This window comes from Poeciliopsis prolifica, unplaced genomic scaffold, assembly GCF_027474105.1.
Source record: "Poeciliopsis prolifica strain line A6 unplaced genomic scaffold, Auburn_PproV2 SCAFFOLD001, whole genome shotgun sequence".
Taxonomy (NCBI): Eukaryota; Metazoa; Chordata; class Actinopteri; order Cyprinodontiformes; family Poeciliidae; genus Poeciliopsis; species Poeciliopsis prolifica.
Window position 1 is genome coordinate 11,705,867 of NW_026562376.1, and position 19,237 is coordinate 11,725,103.

At 41.1% G+C, this 19,237-nt stretch overlaps 1 protein-coding gene across 1 annotated transcript in view; it reads left to right on the forward strand.

The window, feature by feature from the left end:
- The first annotated feature begins 948 nt into the window (after positions 1-948).
- Positions 949-19,237, forward strand: part of LOC129358590 (transcription factor Maf-like) — a 45,722-nt gene continuing 27,433 nt past the window's right edge. The window contains exons 1-2 of the mRNA XM_055027701.1: positions 949-2,240; positions 8,150-8,220. Coding sequence (XP_054883676.1) covers positions 1,264-2,240; positions 8,150-8,177 — 1,005 coding nt within the window. The 5' untranslated portion in view covers positions 949-1,263 and the 3' untranslated portion in view covers positions 8,178-8,220. The remainder of the gene's footprint in view (positions 2,241-8,149; positions 8,221-19,237) is intronic.

Below are 19,237 nucleotides of genomic sequence, written 5' to 3' on the forward strand. Positions count from 1 at the left end.
TTGTCAGAACAGACTGTTCTGTAAGAGAGATGGGTTTTTATATTGACGCGGGAGACACGGAGTGTGGAAGTGGGCTTGCAGCACCTCGCAAGGTAAATGATCATTTCTACCGAAAGGTGGCGACATTGGGTTTTCAAATCGCGCAATTGAATCGGAGCAAAACCTTGCCATGCTGCATTTCATTCACTTCACATTATTACACTATCTGTTGCCGTTTGTCTTTATTTTTTCTAGTTAGGCAAACAATTTATTTGCCGTTTGAAGAGACAGATGAGGAAAAAAAACTATTAAAACTTATGATGATATTTTGAATTACACAAAAGTTCAGTTTTAGAGATGGTTTGTAATTGACTTACTAATTAACAAGTTTGCTATGAAATGAATGAAATGCATGTAAAACTGCTACATGCAAACTATGCAAAATAAACAAGTCAATACAGTCTGGCTTCTCATAATGATTTAGTAAAAATAACTTTTATTTCTGATGCATTTTAATTCTGTTATGTTCAATATCATTTGTTGCAATATGAAGTACTTTGAGGAGCCAAGATGAATGCATCCCAATGTTTAAAACATACATAATGATATTAATAATTGTTCTAGTTTTATTTCATTTTCAGTTCAAAATGACAAAATAAGATGAAATCATCCCATTGATGACTCGGACAGTGAAAAAGAAAAAAAAAAAACGTTACTTTTTCTTCTATTATGCTAATTATGTTCATGGACCGGCGTGCTCATTGGCTGGGTCTCAGTCAATTTCATATTTCAGTCCTGACGTCAGGACGCCTATAAAACTAAGCAATGGTTTTTAACTCGTCGGCTGAGTGATCTCTTTGAAAAAAAAAATCTATCAATCCTAGGGTGGAGTTTTTTTTTTCCTCCCATTCTCTACTAGGCAACTATTTGGCCAGGACACATACGTGAACCTCCTCAAATTGGCGCACTAATCCTAAAAGGAGCCATGAAGTGTTAAACGGTAGAAACAGAGAGAGCGGCGCTCAGACACCCGCACGCTGGGAGAGAGGGAGGAAACAGCGCTGCTCCAATGCGTCTGTGCAACACAGACTGAAGAGAGAGAGAAAAAAACTTATCGACTCACAAAACCAGAACCTGCGCTGCGCAATTAGTGCGAGAGAACTCACTTTTCCTTCTGTTTTGAAGAAAATAAATAAAGAAATCAAGCTGGCTCAGTGCGTGTCTCAGCAGCCTACTTTGACAGGTGCTCCTCACCCCCTTTGGAGGACTGTCAACAGCAAGAGGATGGCATCAGAGCTGGCAATGAGCAACTCCGACCTGCCCACCAGTCCCCTGGCCATGGAATATGTTAATGACTTCGATCTGATGAAGTTTGAAGTGAAAAAGGAGCCGGTGGAGCCCGATCGCAGCATCAACCAGTGCAGCCGCCTGGTCGCCGGGGGATCCCTATCTTCCACCCCGATGAGCACGCCTTGCAGCTCGGTCCCCCCCTCTCCAAGCTTCTCGGCGCCCAGTCCGGGATCAGGGAGCGAACAGAAGACGCACTTGGAGGATTTCTACTGGATGACCGGGTACCAGCAGCAGCTGAACCCCGAGGCTCTGGGCTTTAGCCCAGAGGACGCCGTAGAGGCGCTGATCAGCAGCAGTCACCAGCTCCAAACCTTCGACGGCTATGCCAGAGGGCAGCAGTTCGGCGGAGCAGCCGGGGCAGGAGGCGCCATGGCCGGGGAGGAGATGGGATCAGCGGCCGCCGTGGTGTCTGCGGTCATCGCCGCTGCCGCGGCCCAGAACGGGACTCCCCACCACCACCACCATCACCACCACCACCACCACACAGGGGCACACCATCCCTCCTCCGGGTCCCAGTCCGGCGGCGGCGCGGGGGGCAACCACCAGCACCTGCGCCTGGAGGAGCGCTTCTCGGACGAGCAGCTGGTCACCATGTCGGTGCGGGAACTGAACCGGCAGCTCCGGGGGGTCAGCAAGGAAGAGGTGATCCGTCTGAAACAGAAGAGGAGGACACTAAAGAACAGAGGCTATGCGCAGTCCTGTCGGTACAAGCGCGTCCAGCAGCGGCACGTCCTGGAGGGGGAGAAGACGCAGCTCATGCAGCAGGTGGACCACCTCAAGCAGGAGATCTCCCGGCTGGCCAGGGAGAGGGACGCCTACAAGGAGAAATACGAGAAGCTGATCAGCACCGGCTTCAGAGAAAACGGAGGCTCCAGCAGCGACAACAACCCTTCATCTCCGGAGTTTTTCATGTGAGTGTCGGCGCTGAAAAAGTTTGTAATACGCGAACTTCACACCGAAACACAAATAAAACTTTTAGTTTGCGCGAAACTTAAAAGACGGTTGAGTGTGATTTTGATCGAAGCTCTTTGTTAAATCTGCTTTAGTTAAAGGCAAATAAAAAAAATGTTCCTGTCATTTCAACTTCATTTACATATCAAAGCGAGAATTTCATTTGATTTTTATTTAATCATCCTTAAATGACATTATAAATAAATAGTTTCGACACATTTTCAAGAATTCAAGTCCTCTTAATGTTTCCTTACAGACATTTTTGCGCAGAGGAGCGAGATGCCCAGCGCCTCTTTCTGCGCCTCTTCTTTTACCCAGATTTGTTTAATGGGGAAAAATTAAAAAAAAATTATCTCCCAGGCTCGGTAGCTTCATTTTATGTTTATTTGGAATGTATTTGAACATAAATGATCTAATTGTCACGTCATTCATTTGAATTGTATTGTGGAAAATATCCAAAGTTTGTCACATCAGAAGTTTGGAGACTGTGGTGAGAAAGTGAAACCATGCATGCTGGTCATGTTCGGATGCTATTTTAATTGTTCCTTTTTTTATGTTTTACTTTTTGTTTTGTGGAGTTGTGTGTATTTGTTGCATTGCTCAGAATCATTACTTAATATGATTAAGTTGTTTGCGGCCAAGACTTTGGCTTCTGTCGGAGCCACATGGGGAATATGACCATAAAGCAACTTTGTACTCAGTATCGATTTATACTAAAGGCCCGACAGAAAACACAGGGGGTGATCTCACAGAATATTCTTCCATGATTAACAAACAAGTACAAAGGATTAATCAACAGGTGGGACTTATGATAAAATACTAAAATGGGAAATATTAAAAGCCACTTTAATTCGACAAAAAGAACAGTTAATTTGTTGCAACAAAAATTATTGTGTTTGCCTTTTATTAATCAAAAATATTGAATAATGTCTAGAACACTGCGAGTGTTTTTAATTAAGCAAACCGAAATGTTTTAAAGTCAACCCGCAGACTCCACTCATTTATCATCCATCAATAAACCTCAATGAATGGAAAACTAATTAATTCTCCTGATCATCTTTTTATTTGTTCTCTTCAGTTGTCATGTCTCAGTGTCCTCAAAGGCGCATCACACGCACACACACACACACCGCATTTTTGTATCAGTTTCTGACTGAAAGTGAAACGTAACATTAAAAAAAAAGAAAGTTCAGAAGTCACTAAGTGTTTAAATCATTTGTTTATATGCACGTAAATTACCACGCAGAACTAACGCAAATGTTGAACTCATGGTGCGTAAAATGACAGCTCCGGGATAAACTCCTGCTTCAGCATCAGGCTGCAGATGATGGAGTCATTTATTTTCATTTACATGTATTTTATAATCCAAATAAATTGTTGCTAAAAGGCTTTGTTCCAGTGTAGAAATGTATGTTGTTTTTTTTCATTTCACAATAAATCTAATGACAAATAAAATTGACGGCCTAAACCTGTTGCTCAGTCCCAGAGAAGAAAAAATCTCTAAAATAAAAACAAATTAAGCCGCAAAAATAAACAAATATATATCTTTAAAATCATTTTGTCCCATGCTCCAGGGTTTCAGACGAAAGCAAAGTTAATGATTGATTTTAGAGTAAACTTGTTCTTGTTCCTGCTCCACTAGTTGAATACAGTTTTATTGAGTCCTTCTTTTCAGACACGCGAAGCTGTTGGTGACTTTAAAGCTTTTTGCGTAGATGAAAGAAAACGTATTTTGTTGTAAACCGAATATAATTTTTTTTTTTTACATTTACAAAAAGTAAATCCGAGACGTTTCAAATTAAAACTACGCTAAGTCTTTTTGGCAAAATTCATACTTAATATTTCCGGCACACCAATCTAACTAGTACAATGTAGTAACCACTATATTAACTCGTCTTCCCAAAACTTTTTTTTCCCTGCCATTTTGGCCAGTAGAAATGCTGAATAAAATTTAAAAAACAGGTGGCGGTCGCAAAGAGGAAGACTTTCAGCAGCGGGCAGGTTTCTGAATTCAGCTTCGTGCAGAGGGTTTCAGTCCTGTTCCATCTTAAAGAGCGGCAGTGTTGAGATCAGGGCTGAACGGGCTCTGAAAGTGGTGCTGTGCAAAACCAACCCATTTTGTTTCAAACCGTTGTGGTTATGATAAGCGTGTGTACAGTATGTTTGTGTCGAGGAGAGAAACTGTCTGATCTCTTCCTGCAGAACCGATTACCTCAATAAAAAAAATCACACAAATATCAGGACAGATTTTTGGCTGATTTGCATGGGAATCTCAGGACAACTAACCCTGCAGGCCATCCTGACCATGCCCTGTGTGCTTCACCTCTTCATCAGTGCTTCCCATGAAAGCCCAAACTGATGGAGAATCCTCTCCTACCTGCAGGAATATTTGTCTGGGATTAAAAAAAGGGAGTGAGAGACAACAGAAATGCTGGCTGCCATCCTGCTTCCTTTCAAATGATAAACGATCAGAGATGCTCACTAGCTGAGAGGAGAGGGCCTTTTAGTGAGCGTGTCCACTAATTTATGGTCCCCCCTATCTGATTAGGTCAGTATAGTGAGCTATTTAATTACATTTGTGTTATAACCCCTGGAACTGCACGGAGACACTGTGAGTCTTTCATGTCACCTTTCCTTCTGAGACGGCGACAGGATCAGTTCAGTCATTCACGAATGTCTAGTTTGAGCTTCTCGTGAGGACGACAGGAGAGCTGCTGTACAGTGGTTTGCATAGGTGAAGATTTGCTGATCATTGCAAGCTGCAGTGGAAATTCTGTAGGATTTTTTTTTTTGTTACTCACTTTCACCTCTAGTCACACCAAGGGCCAGGAGAGCTCAATGGCACTGATTTCGCTTCCTGTAGCTGAAAGAGGGCAGGAGGCACAGGAAGCAAACATTTCAGAGCTTCCTCCGCCGCATCCTCCTTTCGCCGCCTTCTAGTTCACGGAAAAGCATGCACATGCAGAGCACAGACATGGTGCATTATTAATCCTATCATTATGAACTGTAATTCTATTCTCAGACTCGGTATATTGACTTCTGCGCTGTGATCATTTGCAGTCTGTCCAATGATTAGGTTATTAAAGATAATGTAGTTGTCTGCTGTCACAATATTGGTCTCTTCTCTTTCAGGTCAACTATGGGAAATCACTTTGAAATTTATCATTATTGACATTTGAATCATCATCATGTGCTTTGCTTTAATGTCTCAGAATTAGTAGGACAAAGGATGTGATCGTCTGTTGAGTGTTTGCGTGCCATGGTTCACTAGCCAGCAAGCAAGGTCTTATGTGTGACCTTGTGGTGGAGGGGTGTCCATGTGTTTGAGCTTAAGCGTATTAAGTCTGAAGGAACGGGTCAGTTTATCATGACGCCAAGGAATTTTCTAGCTTCATCCTACCATCTTTGAACAATGTTCATCTAAACTCAAAAGCAGGTACCTGTTCATTTTTTCTTTAGCAGAATCAAAAAGATTCAACCTGAAAAAAATAAAATACTGCTTCTAATGGCAAAAAATTCACCACAGATTTAACTCCAGGTTCCTGACTTTAAATTTAAAAAGATTTCACGTCAACGTGAAAATACACTTTGCAGCAATAGGAGTCACAAAGCGATATTTATTAAATTTCTGTTCCCTGATTCCAACCCCCCACCCCTGACAATAACCACCAAACCCAAAGGGTTAAAAACAAATTCGCATTCAAAAGAGGAAACGTTTTCAATCTTTTCCACTCAATCTGCATCTGCATCACTCCATGCGATAAACATTTACATTTAAAGTGATTTAAATCAGCTGCATTCATGTTCCTCTGTGCTCCGTCTATCATCCAGCTCTGTCAGAGGCAGAGCTGCTCCCTCCCCTCACCCTCTCGTTGTGTCCTGAGTTATGTCATTTATTTGAAACCCCAATAATTTACCTCTTCCCCATCCTATCGCAACTGTGCATGTGCAAAGAATGCTACAGCTGTAAACATGGCTTTTTTCTTGCCTGTAGATGCTTGTGTGATATTTGTTTTCCTTGCGAGCAGAAAGCATTGTGAGGGAAATTTAATTGTCTGGGTCTGGATTTGTAGTTCTCTGCAGCCAGATTTGTATTTCTCTGTGCAAGAAACTGTGATTGGAATGCACAGCTGGAGAGCAAGAGTGATGATTTGGGTAAATAAAATCAGAGTAGTTTAAGTTTCAGAGCACAGAGGCTGTGGAAAGTTCTGGAGATGCAGAAAGCATGGTCGGCATGCACGAGTTTATGTCATGCAGGGTGGAGCTGGAGCCAAGCCCGACCCTTGTGTATTTTACCTGCATTTCAATGAAGCGAGGGGTGATTTACCCTTCCTCTGCAGGCAGCCTCTCCCTTGGCCAGTCAAACAGACATTGATCTCTTTCTCAGGCAAGGTGACCCACCGCGTTGTTCAGCCACTTCCAGAGTCTCGCCTCTCCCTTTCATTTGTACCTGGGAAAGGCCTTGACCCCAAACAAGGCTGCCATGTCCAACCCATCTGCACGTGGGGCTCTGCTATTTTCCCTAACTCAAATAGCGTGTGGCTGTTTGAGTTAGGGAAAGCGGGCACACAAACTGGGAATGTGTGCACACACTTGTATTTAGGCTTTATTTGTTAATAGGTTAAATTATCTGGGTTTAATTTACGAACTTTTAACAAAATAAATTTAGTGTTATGGGAGTCAGTCAGGTGGAGGATTTGATAGCCCTTCCCTGTACTGCAGATCAGAGACTGGGAATTCCTCTGCAGCTCCAGAGTCCATCTGACGGCAGTATGAATCGGATTACAGAGAAATAAATGGTTTTCATTGTTGCTTAAAGATGGATAGAGGGGCGTTAATAGACTTCAGTACTTAATTGCTTAAATTCTCAGAGCAAGAAAAAAAAATTATTATGAGATTTCTGGAACTTATCAACAATCATCTTTCATGCAAGAAATTAAAAAAAACAAAATTATTAGTAAACATACTACTATGTCATAAATAGATTATTTGTAAATAATCCATTAAAACTGTGATTGTTGCTCGTATGGATTCAAATCTTTCAAACGCTGTAAAATGTAGTTTGATATGAAGTTTTGAATTTTAAGATAAATTAATTTTATGCTAAATATAAATGTGTGTGAGAGTCCCTGTGTGTTTGAATACATCATGTCATTTTTGAAACTGAGGGGGGAGAAGAATAAACTTAAGAATCCTTCTTGCGTCTATGTACATCCAGCAGTTGTACATAGACCGAGATCTGTGTGCAGGGCCAGTCTGTCGGTCCATCACAGGACAGGTCACAATGCACACACACACACACACACACACACACACACACACACACACACACACACACACACACACACACCACACACACACACCCCCCCACACACACACACACACACACACACACACACACACACACAAACACCCCCTCACCCCCCTCCACACACACACACACACACACACACAAGTACCGAGGGGCATTTGGAAGAACACAGGGAGAACATGTAAACTCCCTGTAGAAAGGAGGTCAGGCCAAGATTGATGAAACTTGCATTGCAACATGCTAAACACTCCACCGCACTGAAATATATGCATAGATTTAGAAACTGCTTGAAATATCTTTATGAAATCTGCTTATTACCTTGCAGCTGTGTGGAACTTTATACCTCTTTGTATCACCAACTTAAGTTAATTTGAAAATATATGTTTGTTTGTTTTTTTTATATCTCATTGCTATGACACTAAACTGTCTACAGTATTTGTTTCGTACATTTTTTAAATTAAACTTCCCCACATTAATGTTAAATCGGACACTTAAAGCTGGATTTCACTAAGGTGTCCTTCCCTACTTAAACTAATTCTTATTTCATTCTTTTTTTAGGACGTCAAGAAAATTCCTCCATCTGTGATAGAGAGCTGTGCTTTCTTGGCCCCACCAGCCTGGAGACTGCGGTAACACATCCCATTTTTGTCTTTTACGAAAAGCGTGTCTTTTCTAGAAAGTATTCTTCCCTATTTGGAACTTTAAAAGGGAGAAAATGAAAAAGAAACACTTTTTCAAGAAAATGCTTGGTCTACATGAAACAAACACTGACAAACAAGATTTGGGTGCATAACACAATTTATTTTGTTTCTGCTGTTTATGCTCAGTTTGGATCTAAACCCCAGCTGCAGTATTATCATTATTTTTAGTTTTCATCAATTTATTAAATTTGTATGACATCCAAATTCCCTTTCATTGAAACTTTTCCTATGTGCAATATTTCGGGCTCTAACAGTGCTCCCTGAATGACAGAGGCTGACATGCACAGCACTCACGGGATGAGACCAAAACCTTTCCCCTCTCCTCTGACCTCCCATGACTTCCTTCTTCCTCTCTGCTCTCAGTGCAAAGGAGAAAAAGAACAAAAAGCCCTGGACATTATTTTTATCTGGAGCTGACAAAGAGATGGATGGATGGTGGGACTGATGGAGTGAGAAAGGGAAAGCAAGGACTGCTTTTTTTTTTTTTCGCCATCTGACATTTCCAGTAGAAAAACTTTAGTAGACGGAAGAGGCCAGGCGGCAAAGAGCAGCAGAGAAAGGAAGCAAAGCTGGAAGGAAGTCGGAGTAAAGTTAAGGAGCTGAGAGATTGAGAGAAAAGGAAAGGCACCTGAAATCCCACGTCAGAATGAAGGGGTATGGAGGGGTGAGGGATGAATGGCAGGAGGGCTCCTGGCCATGGATGCAGACAGACAGGCAGGGTAACCAGAGGCAAGCGGTGACCTTCTCTGCTGCTGGAGGATCGAAGGCTTTATTTAAAGGCCTGGTCAATGCTGGGTGCTGCTGAGGTATCAGACTTGCAGTCAGGCGACTTATCACCACTGTAATACAACTCTCTAATGCCAACCCCCTCTCCAACACACACACACACACACACACGCAGACACAGGACAGGACACTCTCTGGACACCTCAGGTTTTAGCTCATGCATTTAAAAGTCTGGACAGTAGAAAACTACAGCATCAGCATCATCTAATTTTACTGTGCAGCCGCCAGCATACTCTGCTTTCCTCATGTGTTCTGCTTGCAAAGCACATGCATATTCGTTTTTTTTAACCACACTTCATCAAAAGTCCCTTTTTGTTATACAGATGAACAGTTGAAAGCATTGGAAGCGCTGACAGCATGTAGGCAGGTGCTGAAAGAATTGAAAATCAGGCAGAAAACAGGGAAGTAATGCAGGATTCCTGCATCTGTGTGTGTGTGGGTGTGTTGGTGTGTGTGCAGCACGGTCTCGCGTTCGCTTGTGTGTGCCTGCAGCATTAGGACACCTGCATGCTTCAGCACTTTCTTGCTGTCAGGAACGCTGAGGTCACAGGGAGGGGAGTGGAGAGGGCACATTAGAAGGAAGCTCCAGAGCCCACGCCCAAGCAGGCCTCCTTCTCTCCTTCGGTACCACCCTCTGTGCCTTTTTTCTTTTCTTTTATCCACCGTCATCTCTCCTCACGCAACTCACCGTCTCCTCACTGTGACAGGGTGAGTCGACCACTTGGGTGAGGAGGGACGGGGTGGAGGTGCCTCTGTGGCTGACAGCAGGCAGGTCAGGTTTGTGTAGCAGTAGAGGAAGGACACGTTCCCATGTCATGGTGTGCATCAAAGAAATAAAGGAAAGAGAATATATTTTTACATGTTATTACCTACATTGTAGATACAGTCCTTCAATTTCAGAAAGAATGTTGTATTTATTTTTAGGTTTTTAATGAAGCATTTGGACTGTTATTTGTAGTGGAACTAACATAATAAAATGCAAGTTTGATAAAAAATACAAAATTACACAAAACCTCAAAAAAATGATCCATATAAGCATCTAGTAATCAATTAAGTATGAGAGAGCCCACTACAGAGAAACCGCACATTTGTGTAGGTTGTTTTCAAAGTTCTTGCATAAAACTGAGTGAATATTTGACTGTTTTTCATCAGAAAGGACAGTGTTCATTTAAATTGATCAGATTCCTTCCACTGATTTGACTTTTCAGCAAAGCTTTTAGTTCAGGGCTCGTCCAGAAGTTTCATGTTAGCCTGTTTCATCATTTCCAAAAACAGTTTTAATGTATGTTTGAAATTATTTTACCTTTTGGAACAATCAGTTGTGTCCAATTTTAAACCATGCAATCACTGACTAGAGGTAAAGTAGAACAATCAGAAGAAGTCATTCTTTGTCACTAACTGTTTCATTCACTTTTTACAATCCATCAACATCACCTACAGTGAAATAGCAATAACTTCATTATGACTTTGGTGCAACTCCAATAGCATTAGTGGCCACAACATTTGGCTGCAACTTACAAAATATTCCTAAGGCGCCTCTGGATGGCTGTATAAGGAGAGGTTTGCACATTCTTAATCATCTAATCATCTAGAACTGTTCTTGAAATGCATTTAAATAATATGGTTTGCCATCATTTCGTCTCAGACAAAGAGCAGCTGAAATGCTTTACCAAAAGCACAGAAGTGGCATGAACTTCATGCCAATAACAAGGATGCAACTGTCTCACTTTCACCTACTTTGATGTTGATGTAAAACATTTCATCCACATACTGTATAGTAGCCGGAGATCATTGTAAAATTTCAGCCTTCTTAGGAAATTTTAAATTAATTACACACACAATAAACACATTTCTGTTAAAGTCAAAGTGTTGGAATAAACGTCTTGCCAGTTTCTGAAGAGAAATTTCATTCAAACCAGCTGCTTTTATGTGGAAAACAACACATATCAAGGTGTTGCCCACACAAACCTCCAACTCTGAACTGTCATTTATGAAACACTGCTGAATCCTTTTGTATTGTGCAGCGGGCAGGATTTACTCCTTCCACCGAGTGACATACTTTACTTCTCCTTACCACCTGGGTTATATATAACCACTACTGCCTGGCATTGGGCGACTCATTACTCCAGCATGGTTTTGGTAGTGACACAGACGTCATCCCTCTATTCGTAAAACCCAGATGACAAGGAGGATATGAACAGGACGTGTGCTCATTATACGGGCTCATCTGGAAAAGAGAGGAAGCAAGCAGAACTGAGATCCAGAAAAAGGGAAGGGAAAAGAGTCCATCTCCCCACTTGTTAAGTTCTACAAGTTAAACAGTTGTGATTGGAGTTGAATTGTTTTTAAAAATATGTACATTTTTCTTTTCAGAACTGATGATACGTGAGCAGAACGCGTCGCCCTGGAGCAAAACCTTTAAACACCAACCCTTCTCTTTTTTGAAATGGTGCAAATGCCATTTTTTTCCTCTCAGTTCTTTCACCTTGTTAGATCCAAAAAGTGTTGTTTTATTCAAAGATAATTAGCCGCAAAGCTCCTGCCATAGAGAGGGAAAGCGTGCGCATGTGTGTGTGGAGTTTGTGTGGGAGCCTCCGAGCTTCTGTTGTCCTCAGGTTGTGACTGAGAGAGGAACTGGTGATGAGCCGGAGGTTAGTGTGGTGTTTTGTATTCACCTGAATCACAGCAGCCCAGGGCCTTCCTCTTCAGCCTGCAGTCTCTTTTCTCTTTACACATTCACACAAAAACACACACACTCTTCTTCTCCCTCAGCGTCACCATCATCTCCTATCTTCTCCTCCCTGTGGTGACCGCCCTATGCAACCTGCTTAGCATTGCACCCAGTGTCTAATTGAATTCCAACGCTCGGGCGTTAGCTCCTGATGCCACAGAGATGTTAACATGGCATAATACTAACAGTTCTCGGGACGTGTTTCGACACCCTTCTCCTAAAGAGAAAATTAGCGCTAACCTCACAGTGGCAGCGCATGATTTATTCAAAGCTCCAAACTACGTCTTCTGTTTCCCCTAAAGGATCGTCTTTTATAGCCGTCAGCGAATCAGCACTTCTAATACACACATGGAGCACATGTACTCTCACGGTTCAGCCCAAGAGCATCCATTGTCCCGTTTATATAAATGTGTCTGCTGCTCTCTCCGCATCCATATTGCCGGCAACGCCGTCCATCCGCTCTCCCTGACACCCTCACTTTTATTCCTCGGCTCTCAGACACAAGCTCTGGGCTTTAATGGCACATATTTCCTGGGCCCGGCTGAAACAGGATGCGTCTTCTCCTTGTTAGCTTGATAAATAACCGGGCTGCAGAGAAAGTGCTGAATTTTAGCTTTCAGCCTCTATTTTGTGCTGGATGACATTAATTTTAAGTGCTGAGAAGGAGCTAACTAATACAGACAAATAAATAAGGGGAGGAGGGGGGGAAGGTGCAGAGGTGTTGGAGTCATTGCTGCCCCCCAACTCCTCTCCACCCGTTACCTGTTTATGCAGTGGCATTCATAAATGCAATATGCAAACCTGCAAAAATAAAAAGAATTCACAAGTGGTGCAAAACTAAATGTGCACACTTACTTTCCAAATAGATGTGCCTTAAAGTGCAAAATCCCCTTATCCTATTATAAGTTCAGCTCCTGCCGCTCAGTCAATCAGAAAAACTGCATGTTTATCTTTCCACTCTGCCCCTCTTATCCTCTCTTTCAGTCCTCCTGAAAGCGTCATTAATGTGGTGGTTGGATCACAGCGTACAACACTCTGGGTAAATTGTATTTATATGAGCATATAGGGGAGACAAAACAGAGATTAGCACTGAGTAGCTCATTAGTTGCAATCTAAATAGTGAGAGCAATACTGGAGGAAATTAATTGCTCTTTCAGAAAAAGTAAAGCTGGAATATTGTTTGCTGCATCACTTCAAATAAGCTTGTTTATAATTAATAACAGTATTTATAGAAATTGTGGCATCCATGTAAATAAATGGCAAAAAACAGCAAAAGGCTTGAGAGCAGCACACGGGTAAATAAAAGAACAACAAAAAAACTATGTGAATTTACACTACTTTGCAATGGATTCACCCCTCTTGAACTTCTTCACATTTTCTCACATTACAACAAAATCTTCCGTGAATTAGAGCGTGGTTATGAAGTGGAAGAAAAATGGCACATGCTTTTCTCAAAAATCTAAAACATGTATCTGGCATTTGTTTAGCCACTTCATTTCTATATCTAAAATACAGCACACCTATTTATACTTTATTCTCTTTATTATAAACTATATGCAGGACATGGAAGACAGATCAGATAAGACCAAACTGAAGTTTTTGATCAACATGCAAAGCCTCAGACATACAGCCAAAGCGTATTCATGCATTAGAATGGCCCAGTCAAAGTTTTTACCAAAATGTGACATTAGTCACACCTGCTCTTTATTAATCTGATTGAGCTAGAGATGATTTGCAAAGCCAAATAGTGAAAATTGTTAGTATTGGCTAAATATAAACCCACGGCACAATTTTGATCATTTTATTTGATAAAACTTTATTTGAAACTACTTTCATCTGCTGAACATATAAAAATCAACATTTTCATTAGAGAGCACTTTTATCAATTCCCTTAAATGTTATATGTTTAGGTCTGGTGCTATTTTCATTTCTCTATAAGTCCACATGCGCTGCACGCACAAACTGCTGCTTATAATATCACACAATGACACCTCATGCATTATTTTAACAATGTATGGTGCGGTGAATAAAAAGGTCAGTGGATGGGAACTGGCTTCATGTAGCAAAAAGATGCATGACCTGAGCACTGCAGACCCTTCAGTCAGCATCTTGCTGCACAGCACCGTGCGGAAGAAAAATATGCGAGTTGGCGTGTTCGACTCCACTGTGGGCCGGATGTCTGTGTGTGTGTTTGACTCGCCATTTGCGTGGGACCGCAATGAAGAGGCTCACAACAATAGATTTACTTGGTCTATCATTATTGATTGTAGGTTTTTCTCCTTTGCCCTTTACCTCATTTTGATAAATCACTTTTATTATTATTATAGCTTTTTAAAGCCCAAGCTCAAATTGTGGTTCCTTTTCAAAGTGCTGCTTTTATTAGATGAAATCTATTTTTGTCAGTATCTGAACATGCTTTAGCTCTGCAGATACCATGCAAACGTTTGTGTGTTTCTGCTTGTGATGCAGGGTTTAATTTCCAGGCCGTATTTGTCACATGCTGTCAGGTTGTGGTCACATGACCGCATGAACCACTGGCAGCAATTAAAGCAGATAAATCACTCATTTACAGGAAGAGAAGGGAAGACAAAGTGTGTTTGTGTGTTGGGGCGGGGGAAGAGAGGGATATTAATACTCTGTAACCTTTCAAACATGCTTAAAGCTTTTATCATTTTTAAAACTAATGCTGAATGTTAGTATATTTGGGCTCGGTGAGGCTCATTGACTCACACTGGGATAGACTAATGAACAGATGGTAGTCATTTGTGTTTGCTGTGATTTTGACCTGACTGTTTATTTACTGTCTGAGGTCTTGGTATAACATTCACGTGTCCAGGCCTGCTCAGGCAAACGCTACTTCGATGTGGTAGAGAAAAACGATGCAGGGAAAATATACATTTAACTGTCAGCTTGCCTTTTGTTTCCTGGTGATTGATTTCAAACACAAGCACACTGCATGCTTCCTTTCTTCGCTTTTGTGTCCTCAACTATTGTCAGCCGGCTTCCCGAGTATTTGTGAGTGTAAGTGAGGTAGCTCAGATGATGTGGAGAGTCTGAATGGGTGCTTCAGCAGCCCAGGTCGGCGTTCTGCAGAGATTCAGCCTGCCCACTTACTTTAAAAGGGATGTTTAAAGATTCATGACTGAAAAAGAATAAAACACACACACAGCCTGTTTTTGATGGGCTGGAAGTGGAGAGCAGTGGAGACGAGAGGCTGCGGCTTCTCGGAGAGCTCATTCATTAAATGACAGCGGTCAGTAACTGGCTCGACGCGTCTTTACACTGAGAGGAGTTGAGTCTGTCAGGTTTCACATAGCAGGACAGATTCAGATGAGCAGATGTTGGGGCTATTTTTGTTGTTCGAGGAGCTTTTATTTTTTTTTATTTTTAAATGATGTACTTAGTTTACAGTGCAGGGAAACCTCTTAGAGTAGCTGTATCGCTGTATCCCACAGAGCCAGGACCTTATACTGTCTGTTCAGAAAGCTGGTGCATGCGACAATAGCAACAGTCTGAGAGGGTAAGAAATAATCTGTGTTTATATTAACTTCACTGGAATACAAAGTCAATAAAGTCAGGGTGTGTGTTTGTACTGCAAACTGTCAAGCAAGTGAAAATCTTTCATTTTTTCCAGGCAGAGAACAATTTTCTGTGAAAGTCTCTGCATTTTCTCTGATCTTCGTATCTAGCTGGCTTTCTAGCAACAGTCGCAGTCCAATATTTAAGTTCTAGTATCTAGTATTTATTTTTGGAAAGATTATTCTGCAAAACGAAACTTTTTTGTCAGTTATGTCCCATACTGTGAGGAATGGGAAGACAATGAATTAAAGTTGTTTTTTTCTATTATACTTTCTTGTAAAGAAGTATGTCATCATCCTCATAATATCTACTTTCTCTGTTTTTGGAAAAAAAATGTATGCTGTTTGTTTGTTTGCTTGTTTTTTTTTTTTGTTGTTGATTCTTTGCAGTATGGCTCAATGTTGTCAACAAATACGTAGAGGAAGGGGAGGAGAGTCAGAACAAAGGAAAGAATGGTTGACATTTTGTTCTGAATAGAAAGGGAATGGAAATATCCACTGACAACAATTTAGTTTAGAAATTTCTCCACTCTTTCACAAAATCCAATGATTTGAACAGTTTCCAACTAAGTGTAAAGGCAAGCGATTACAAACAACCAGATATTTGCACAAGCAATTAAATGAGTTTACTCCAAATAAGAGGGTTCATGCACAACACAGATAACCAAGAGTCAACATCTCAGTGAATGAAAAGCAAAAGCAGCCTAAAGATTTGACCGGACCAAATAATTTCTGCATCACTCATTGTAGCTCTATGTCCAAATGCTGGATTTAGAGATACAGTATTTTATATGACACTCATCCAGCTCTACATCCAAGTGCTGTTGAAAACTCTTAACACAGATTTCAAAAAAAGGAAGCAAAATGTAGAATGCTTATTCAGATGTACGTCTGAATAAACACTTTCACTCTCACAGTTTGAAGAGAGTTGAGATTTGTTTATTCTATTAGGTGCTGCGGCGTTCTGGATGCTTTAACTTAAATGAAATTTGCAGGGGAAATATTATTAGCGTCAGACCACCTGGGGGGGAACATCTGCAGAGTCCAACTGCACATCCAACATGTATCACTGCTCCATTTGACACTGACTCAACGCTGTTTCACTGGAAGCGTCTTTTGGAGGACCACCCTGTTTCTAGCATATAGGAGGTTCCTTAAAAACTGCAGAATCCCAAGTAAATGTAGTTTCTGTTGCAGATCAGGTTAGTGTCAGAAGATCAACGTGGACAATTGCTCTGCAATATTTCTGATTTTTTTTTTGTTTTGTTTATTTGTTTTGCATGAAATCTTCATATCTGTTTATTTTTCTTTTTATTCTTACAGTAACTTCTCTCTATTGAATAATTAGATGTTTTTTTCATGTTCAATTAGGACTGTTTTTGCTCTCATCCTCTCATTCCTTGCAACACTATTTTTTCATCTTCAAAGTGAAAGCTAAAATAGGGTGATCATTGCAATTTAATTACTACAAATCCCTTTGTGAATTTACTCCTGTGTTTGTTTACATGCATAGATTTGCCAGCTTATGCACTTTTATTTTTGTGCATTCATTTGTGTGTTGGTGCTTTAGTAAATGTCTTTACTTTCTAGCTTCAGCCTGCATGAAGGCTCATATTTTTTTAGCTTGTGTCTGCATGCGTGTGGGCGTGCGCACATATGTGTGCGTGTGCACATGTTTGTGTGTAGATGAAGCTGCAGTGGGGTTTATTTAAATAGATAAGATGGTGTTTTATTCCCAATCAGAGGAATCTCCTGTCGCATTTCAGTCTCTTCATAATAACCCCCAGCATTGCTGCACATTCCCCTGACACACACACTCACACACACAAACACTACAAATTGCAGACATTGCAATTTCTCTCTCTCTCTCAGGGGTAAAAGGCTTTGATAAATGAAAATAAATACTTTTCTTCACATGAGAAACAGGAGAGGGAAGAAGAAAATGGCAGGAGTGACATGAGGTCTCTGGCAGTTTGGCGCTTCGGGAACAAGCATGTATACGACAAAGAACATTTCTTAAGAAACCAGTCTGAGCGTTGTGCAATTTAGCCTTAAACCACAGGTAAATCGTCAATAGTTTCAGGAACCAAAAAGGATAAAAGTGAGGGAAAAAAGGGAAAGATGGCAATCATAAGGTTGACAATTTTTCAGAAAGTGAACTGAAACACCAAACAGTACATTGCCAAAGTATTTATCGATGTAGCAAACACAAACTTCAATGAAACATAAAATAGGCAAATAAAATTTAGTGCATAATTATGGAGAGGAGGAAAAAGGATGCATGGCATAGTTACAAATCAAAATATAAAGAGTGTGGCATGTATTTATATTCAGCCCCCTTTACTCTGAAAACTTGTTTAAAAATTCAAATTGTCCTCAGAATGTCTTGCCTTCATTCGAACAACTTTCAGAGTATCGTATTAAAATGTTAAGAGGATGACAGATCTGCGGCCAAATAAAGAGACAATCCGAAACGCAAGAAAGAGGCCAGTGGCAATATGTTGGAGCGGTTTAGGTGGGACAAGCAGGTAAAAGAACAACTATTATTCATACTCTTAAGCAGTCTGGCACTGGTGTTGTTGAAAGATATTTAGTGTCATTTTATAAGTCTACATGATACACAGCAAAACCAAAGTGAACATGCAAAATCTGATAGGACCACAGTGTAACTTTATCTTCTTTATGAAATTGTTGTGGGGTAAAAACTGTCTGCACATCCTGAGCACACTATCCTCATTGTAAAACATGGCGGTGGCCACATCATGCTGTGTTTACTTGAAATTGCACCTGGGCTGTTTTGCCAAGAAGAATCCTCCACTTGCATCAAGCTGGTAGAGCACTAATCCAAATGATTTGCACAATTTCAGGCAACAATTTTATTTTTGTTTTTTTCTTCTTTTTTTTTTTTGTTTGAGTAGCCTTGTATTTCATTTGTTCTTAGAAACTCCTCGCAACTGGATAAAATGTGTTAAAGTTCTGGGTGGGGCATGAAATACATGTGGAAAAGTTAAAAAGGTGCGAAAACTTTTGCGAGGCACTCGAAGTGATTTAGAGGAAACAGGTTCACCGCCTTCAACTGTCGGATTCTTTGACTGCAAGGTCACACAGAAGCCTCCCTCCTCTCCTCTCTCCACCTTTGTTTCCCTCCGCTCCTCTAGTCCTCATTTCATTCAGCACTCCCAAACCCCGACAGCTCCATAACTATAACTCTCTCCTCCTCTCTTCTCTTCATCCGCAGCTAAATGACTCTGTCAGAAATAAAGAACACTTATCTTATCTACTGCCTCCACTCTGCTGTCCCTGTCGACGTCACACCAAAAAAAAAAGCAGATAATTACAGACAAACCCGATGACAGAACTATTCACTCTGTTTAATTGTTTCCCTCAGAGGGCGAGAGCAGCGTTTGGACAGACAGGAGCTTGACGGTGGACAGGCATCTGCTCATTTTCATCTTTTCATACGTCTTCTTCTTCCCCTGGTGTCACGACTCCCTCTTGTCTTCCACAACCAACACAGGACTTACTGCATGTATACATGTTTGCCTGTTACCTACGAGCCGCTCAGTGGGGCGCCGCATGGTGATGAAAGAAATGAAAGAAGGATGAGGGGTGGAAAGGAGAGTGTCATGGATTAAATTATCACACAATAAACAGCTAAACAAACACCCTCTCGGCACATGCTTCAGCAATCTGCTGGGTCTCCCTGACGTTCTTCGTACACAGACTTTGATCAGCATCTATTGTGATGACGTTGCTTTTCTTTTCCCTAAAAGTGCACACCCTCACAGAAGTTGATTTCCGCCCGCAGCTCAGTTCAGAGGGATCAAAGGTTATGAGTGAACTTCATCGA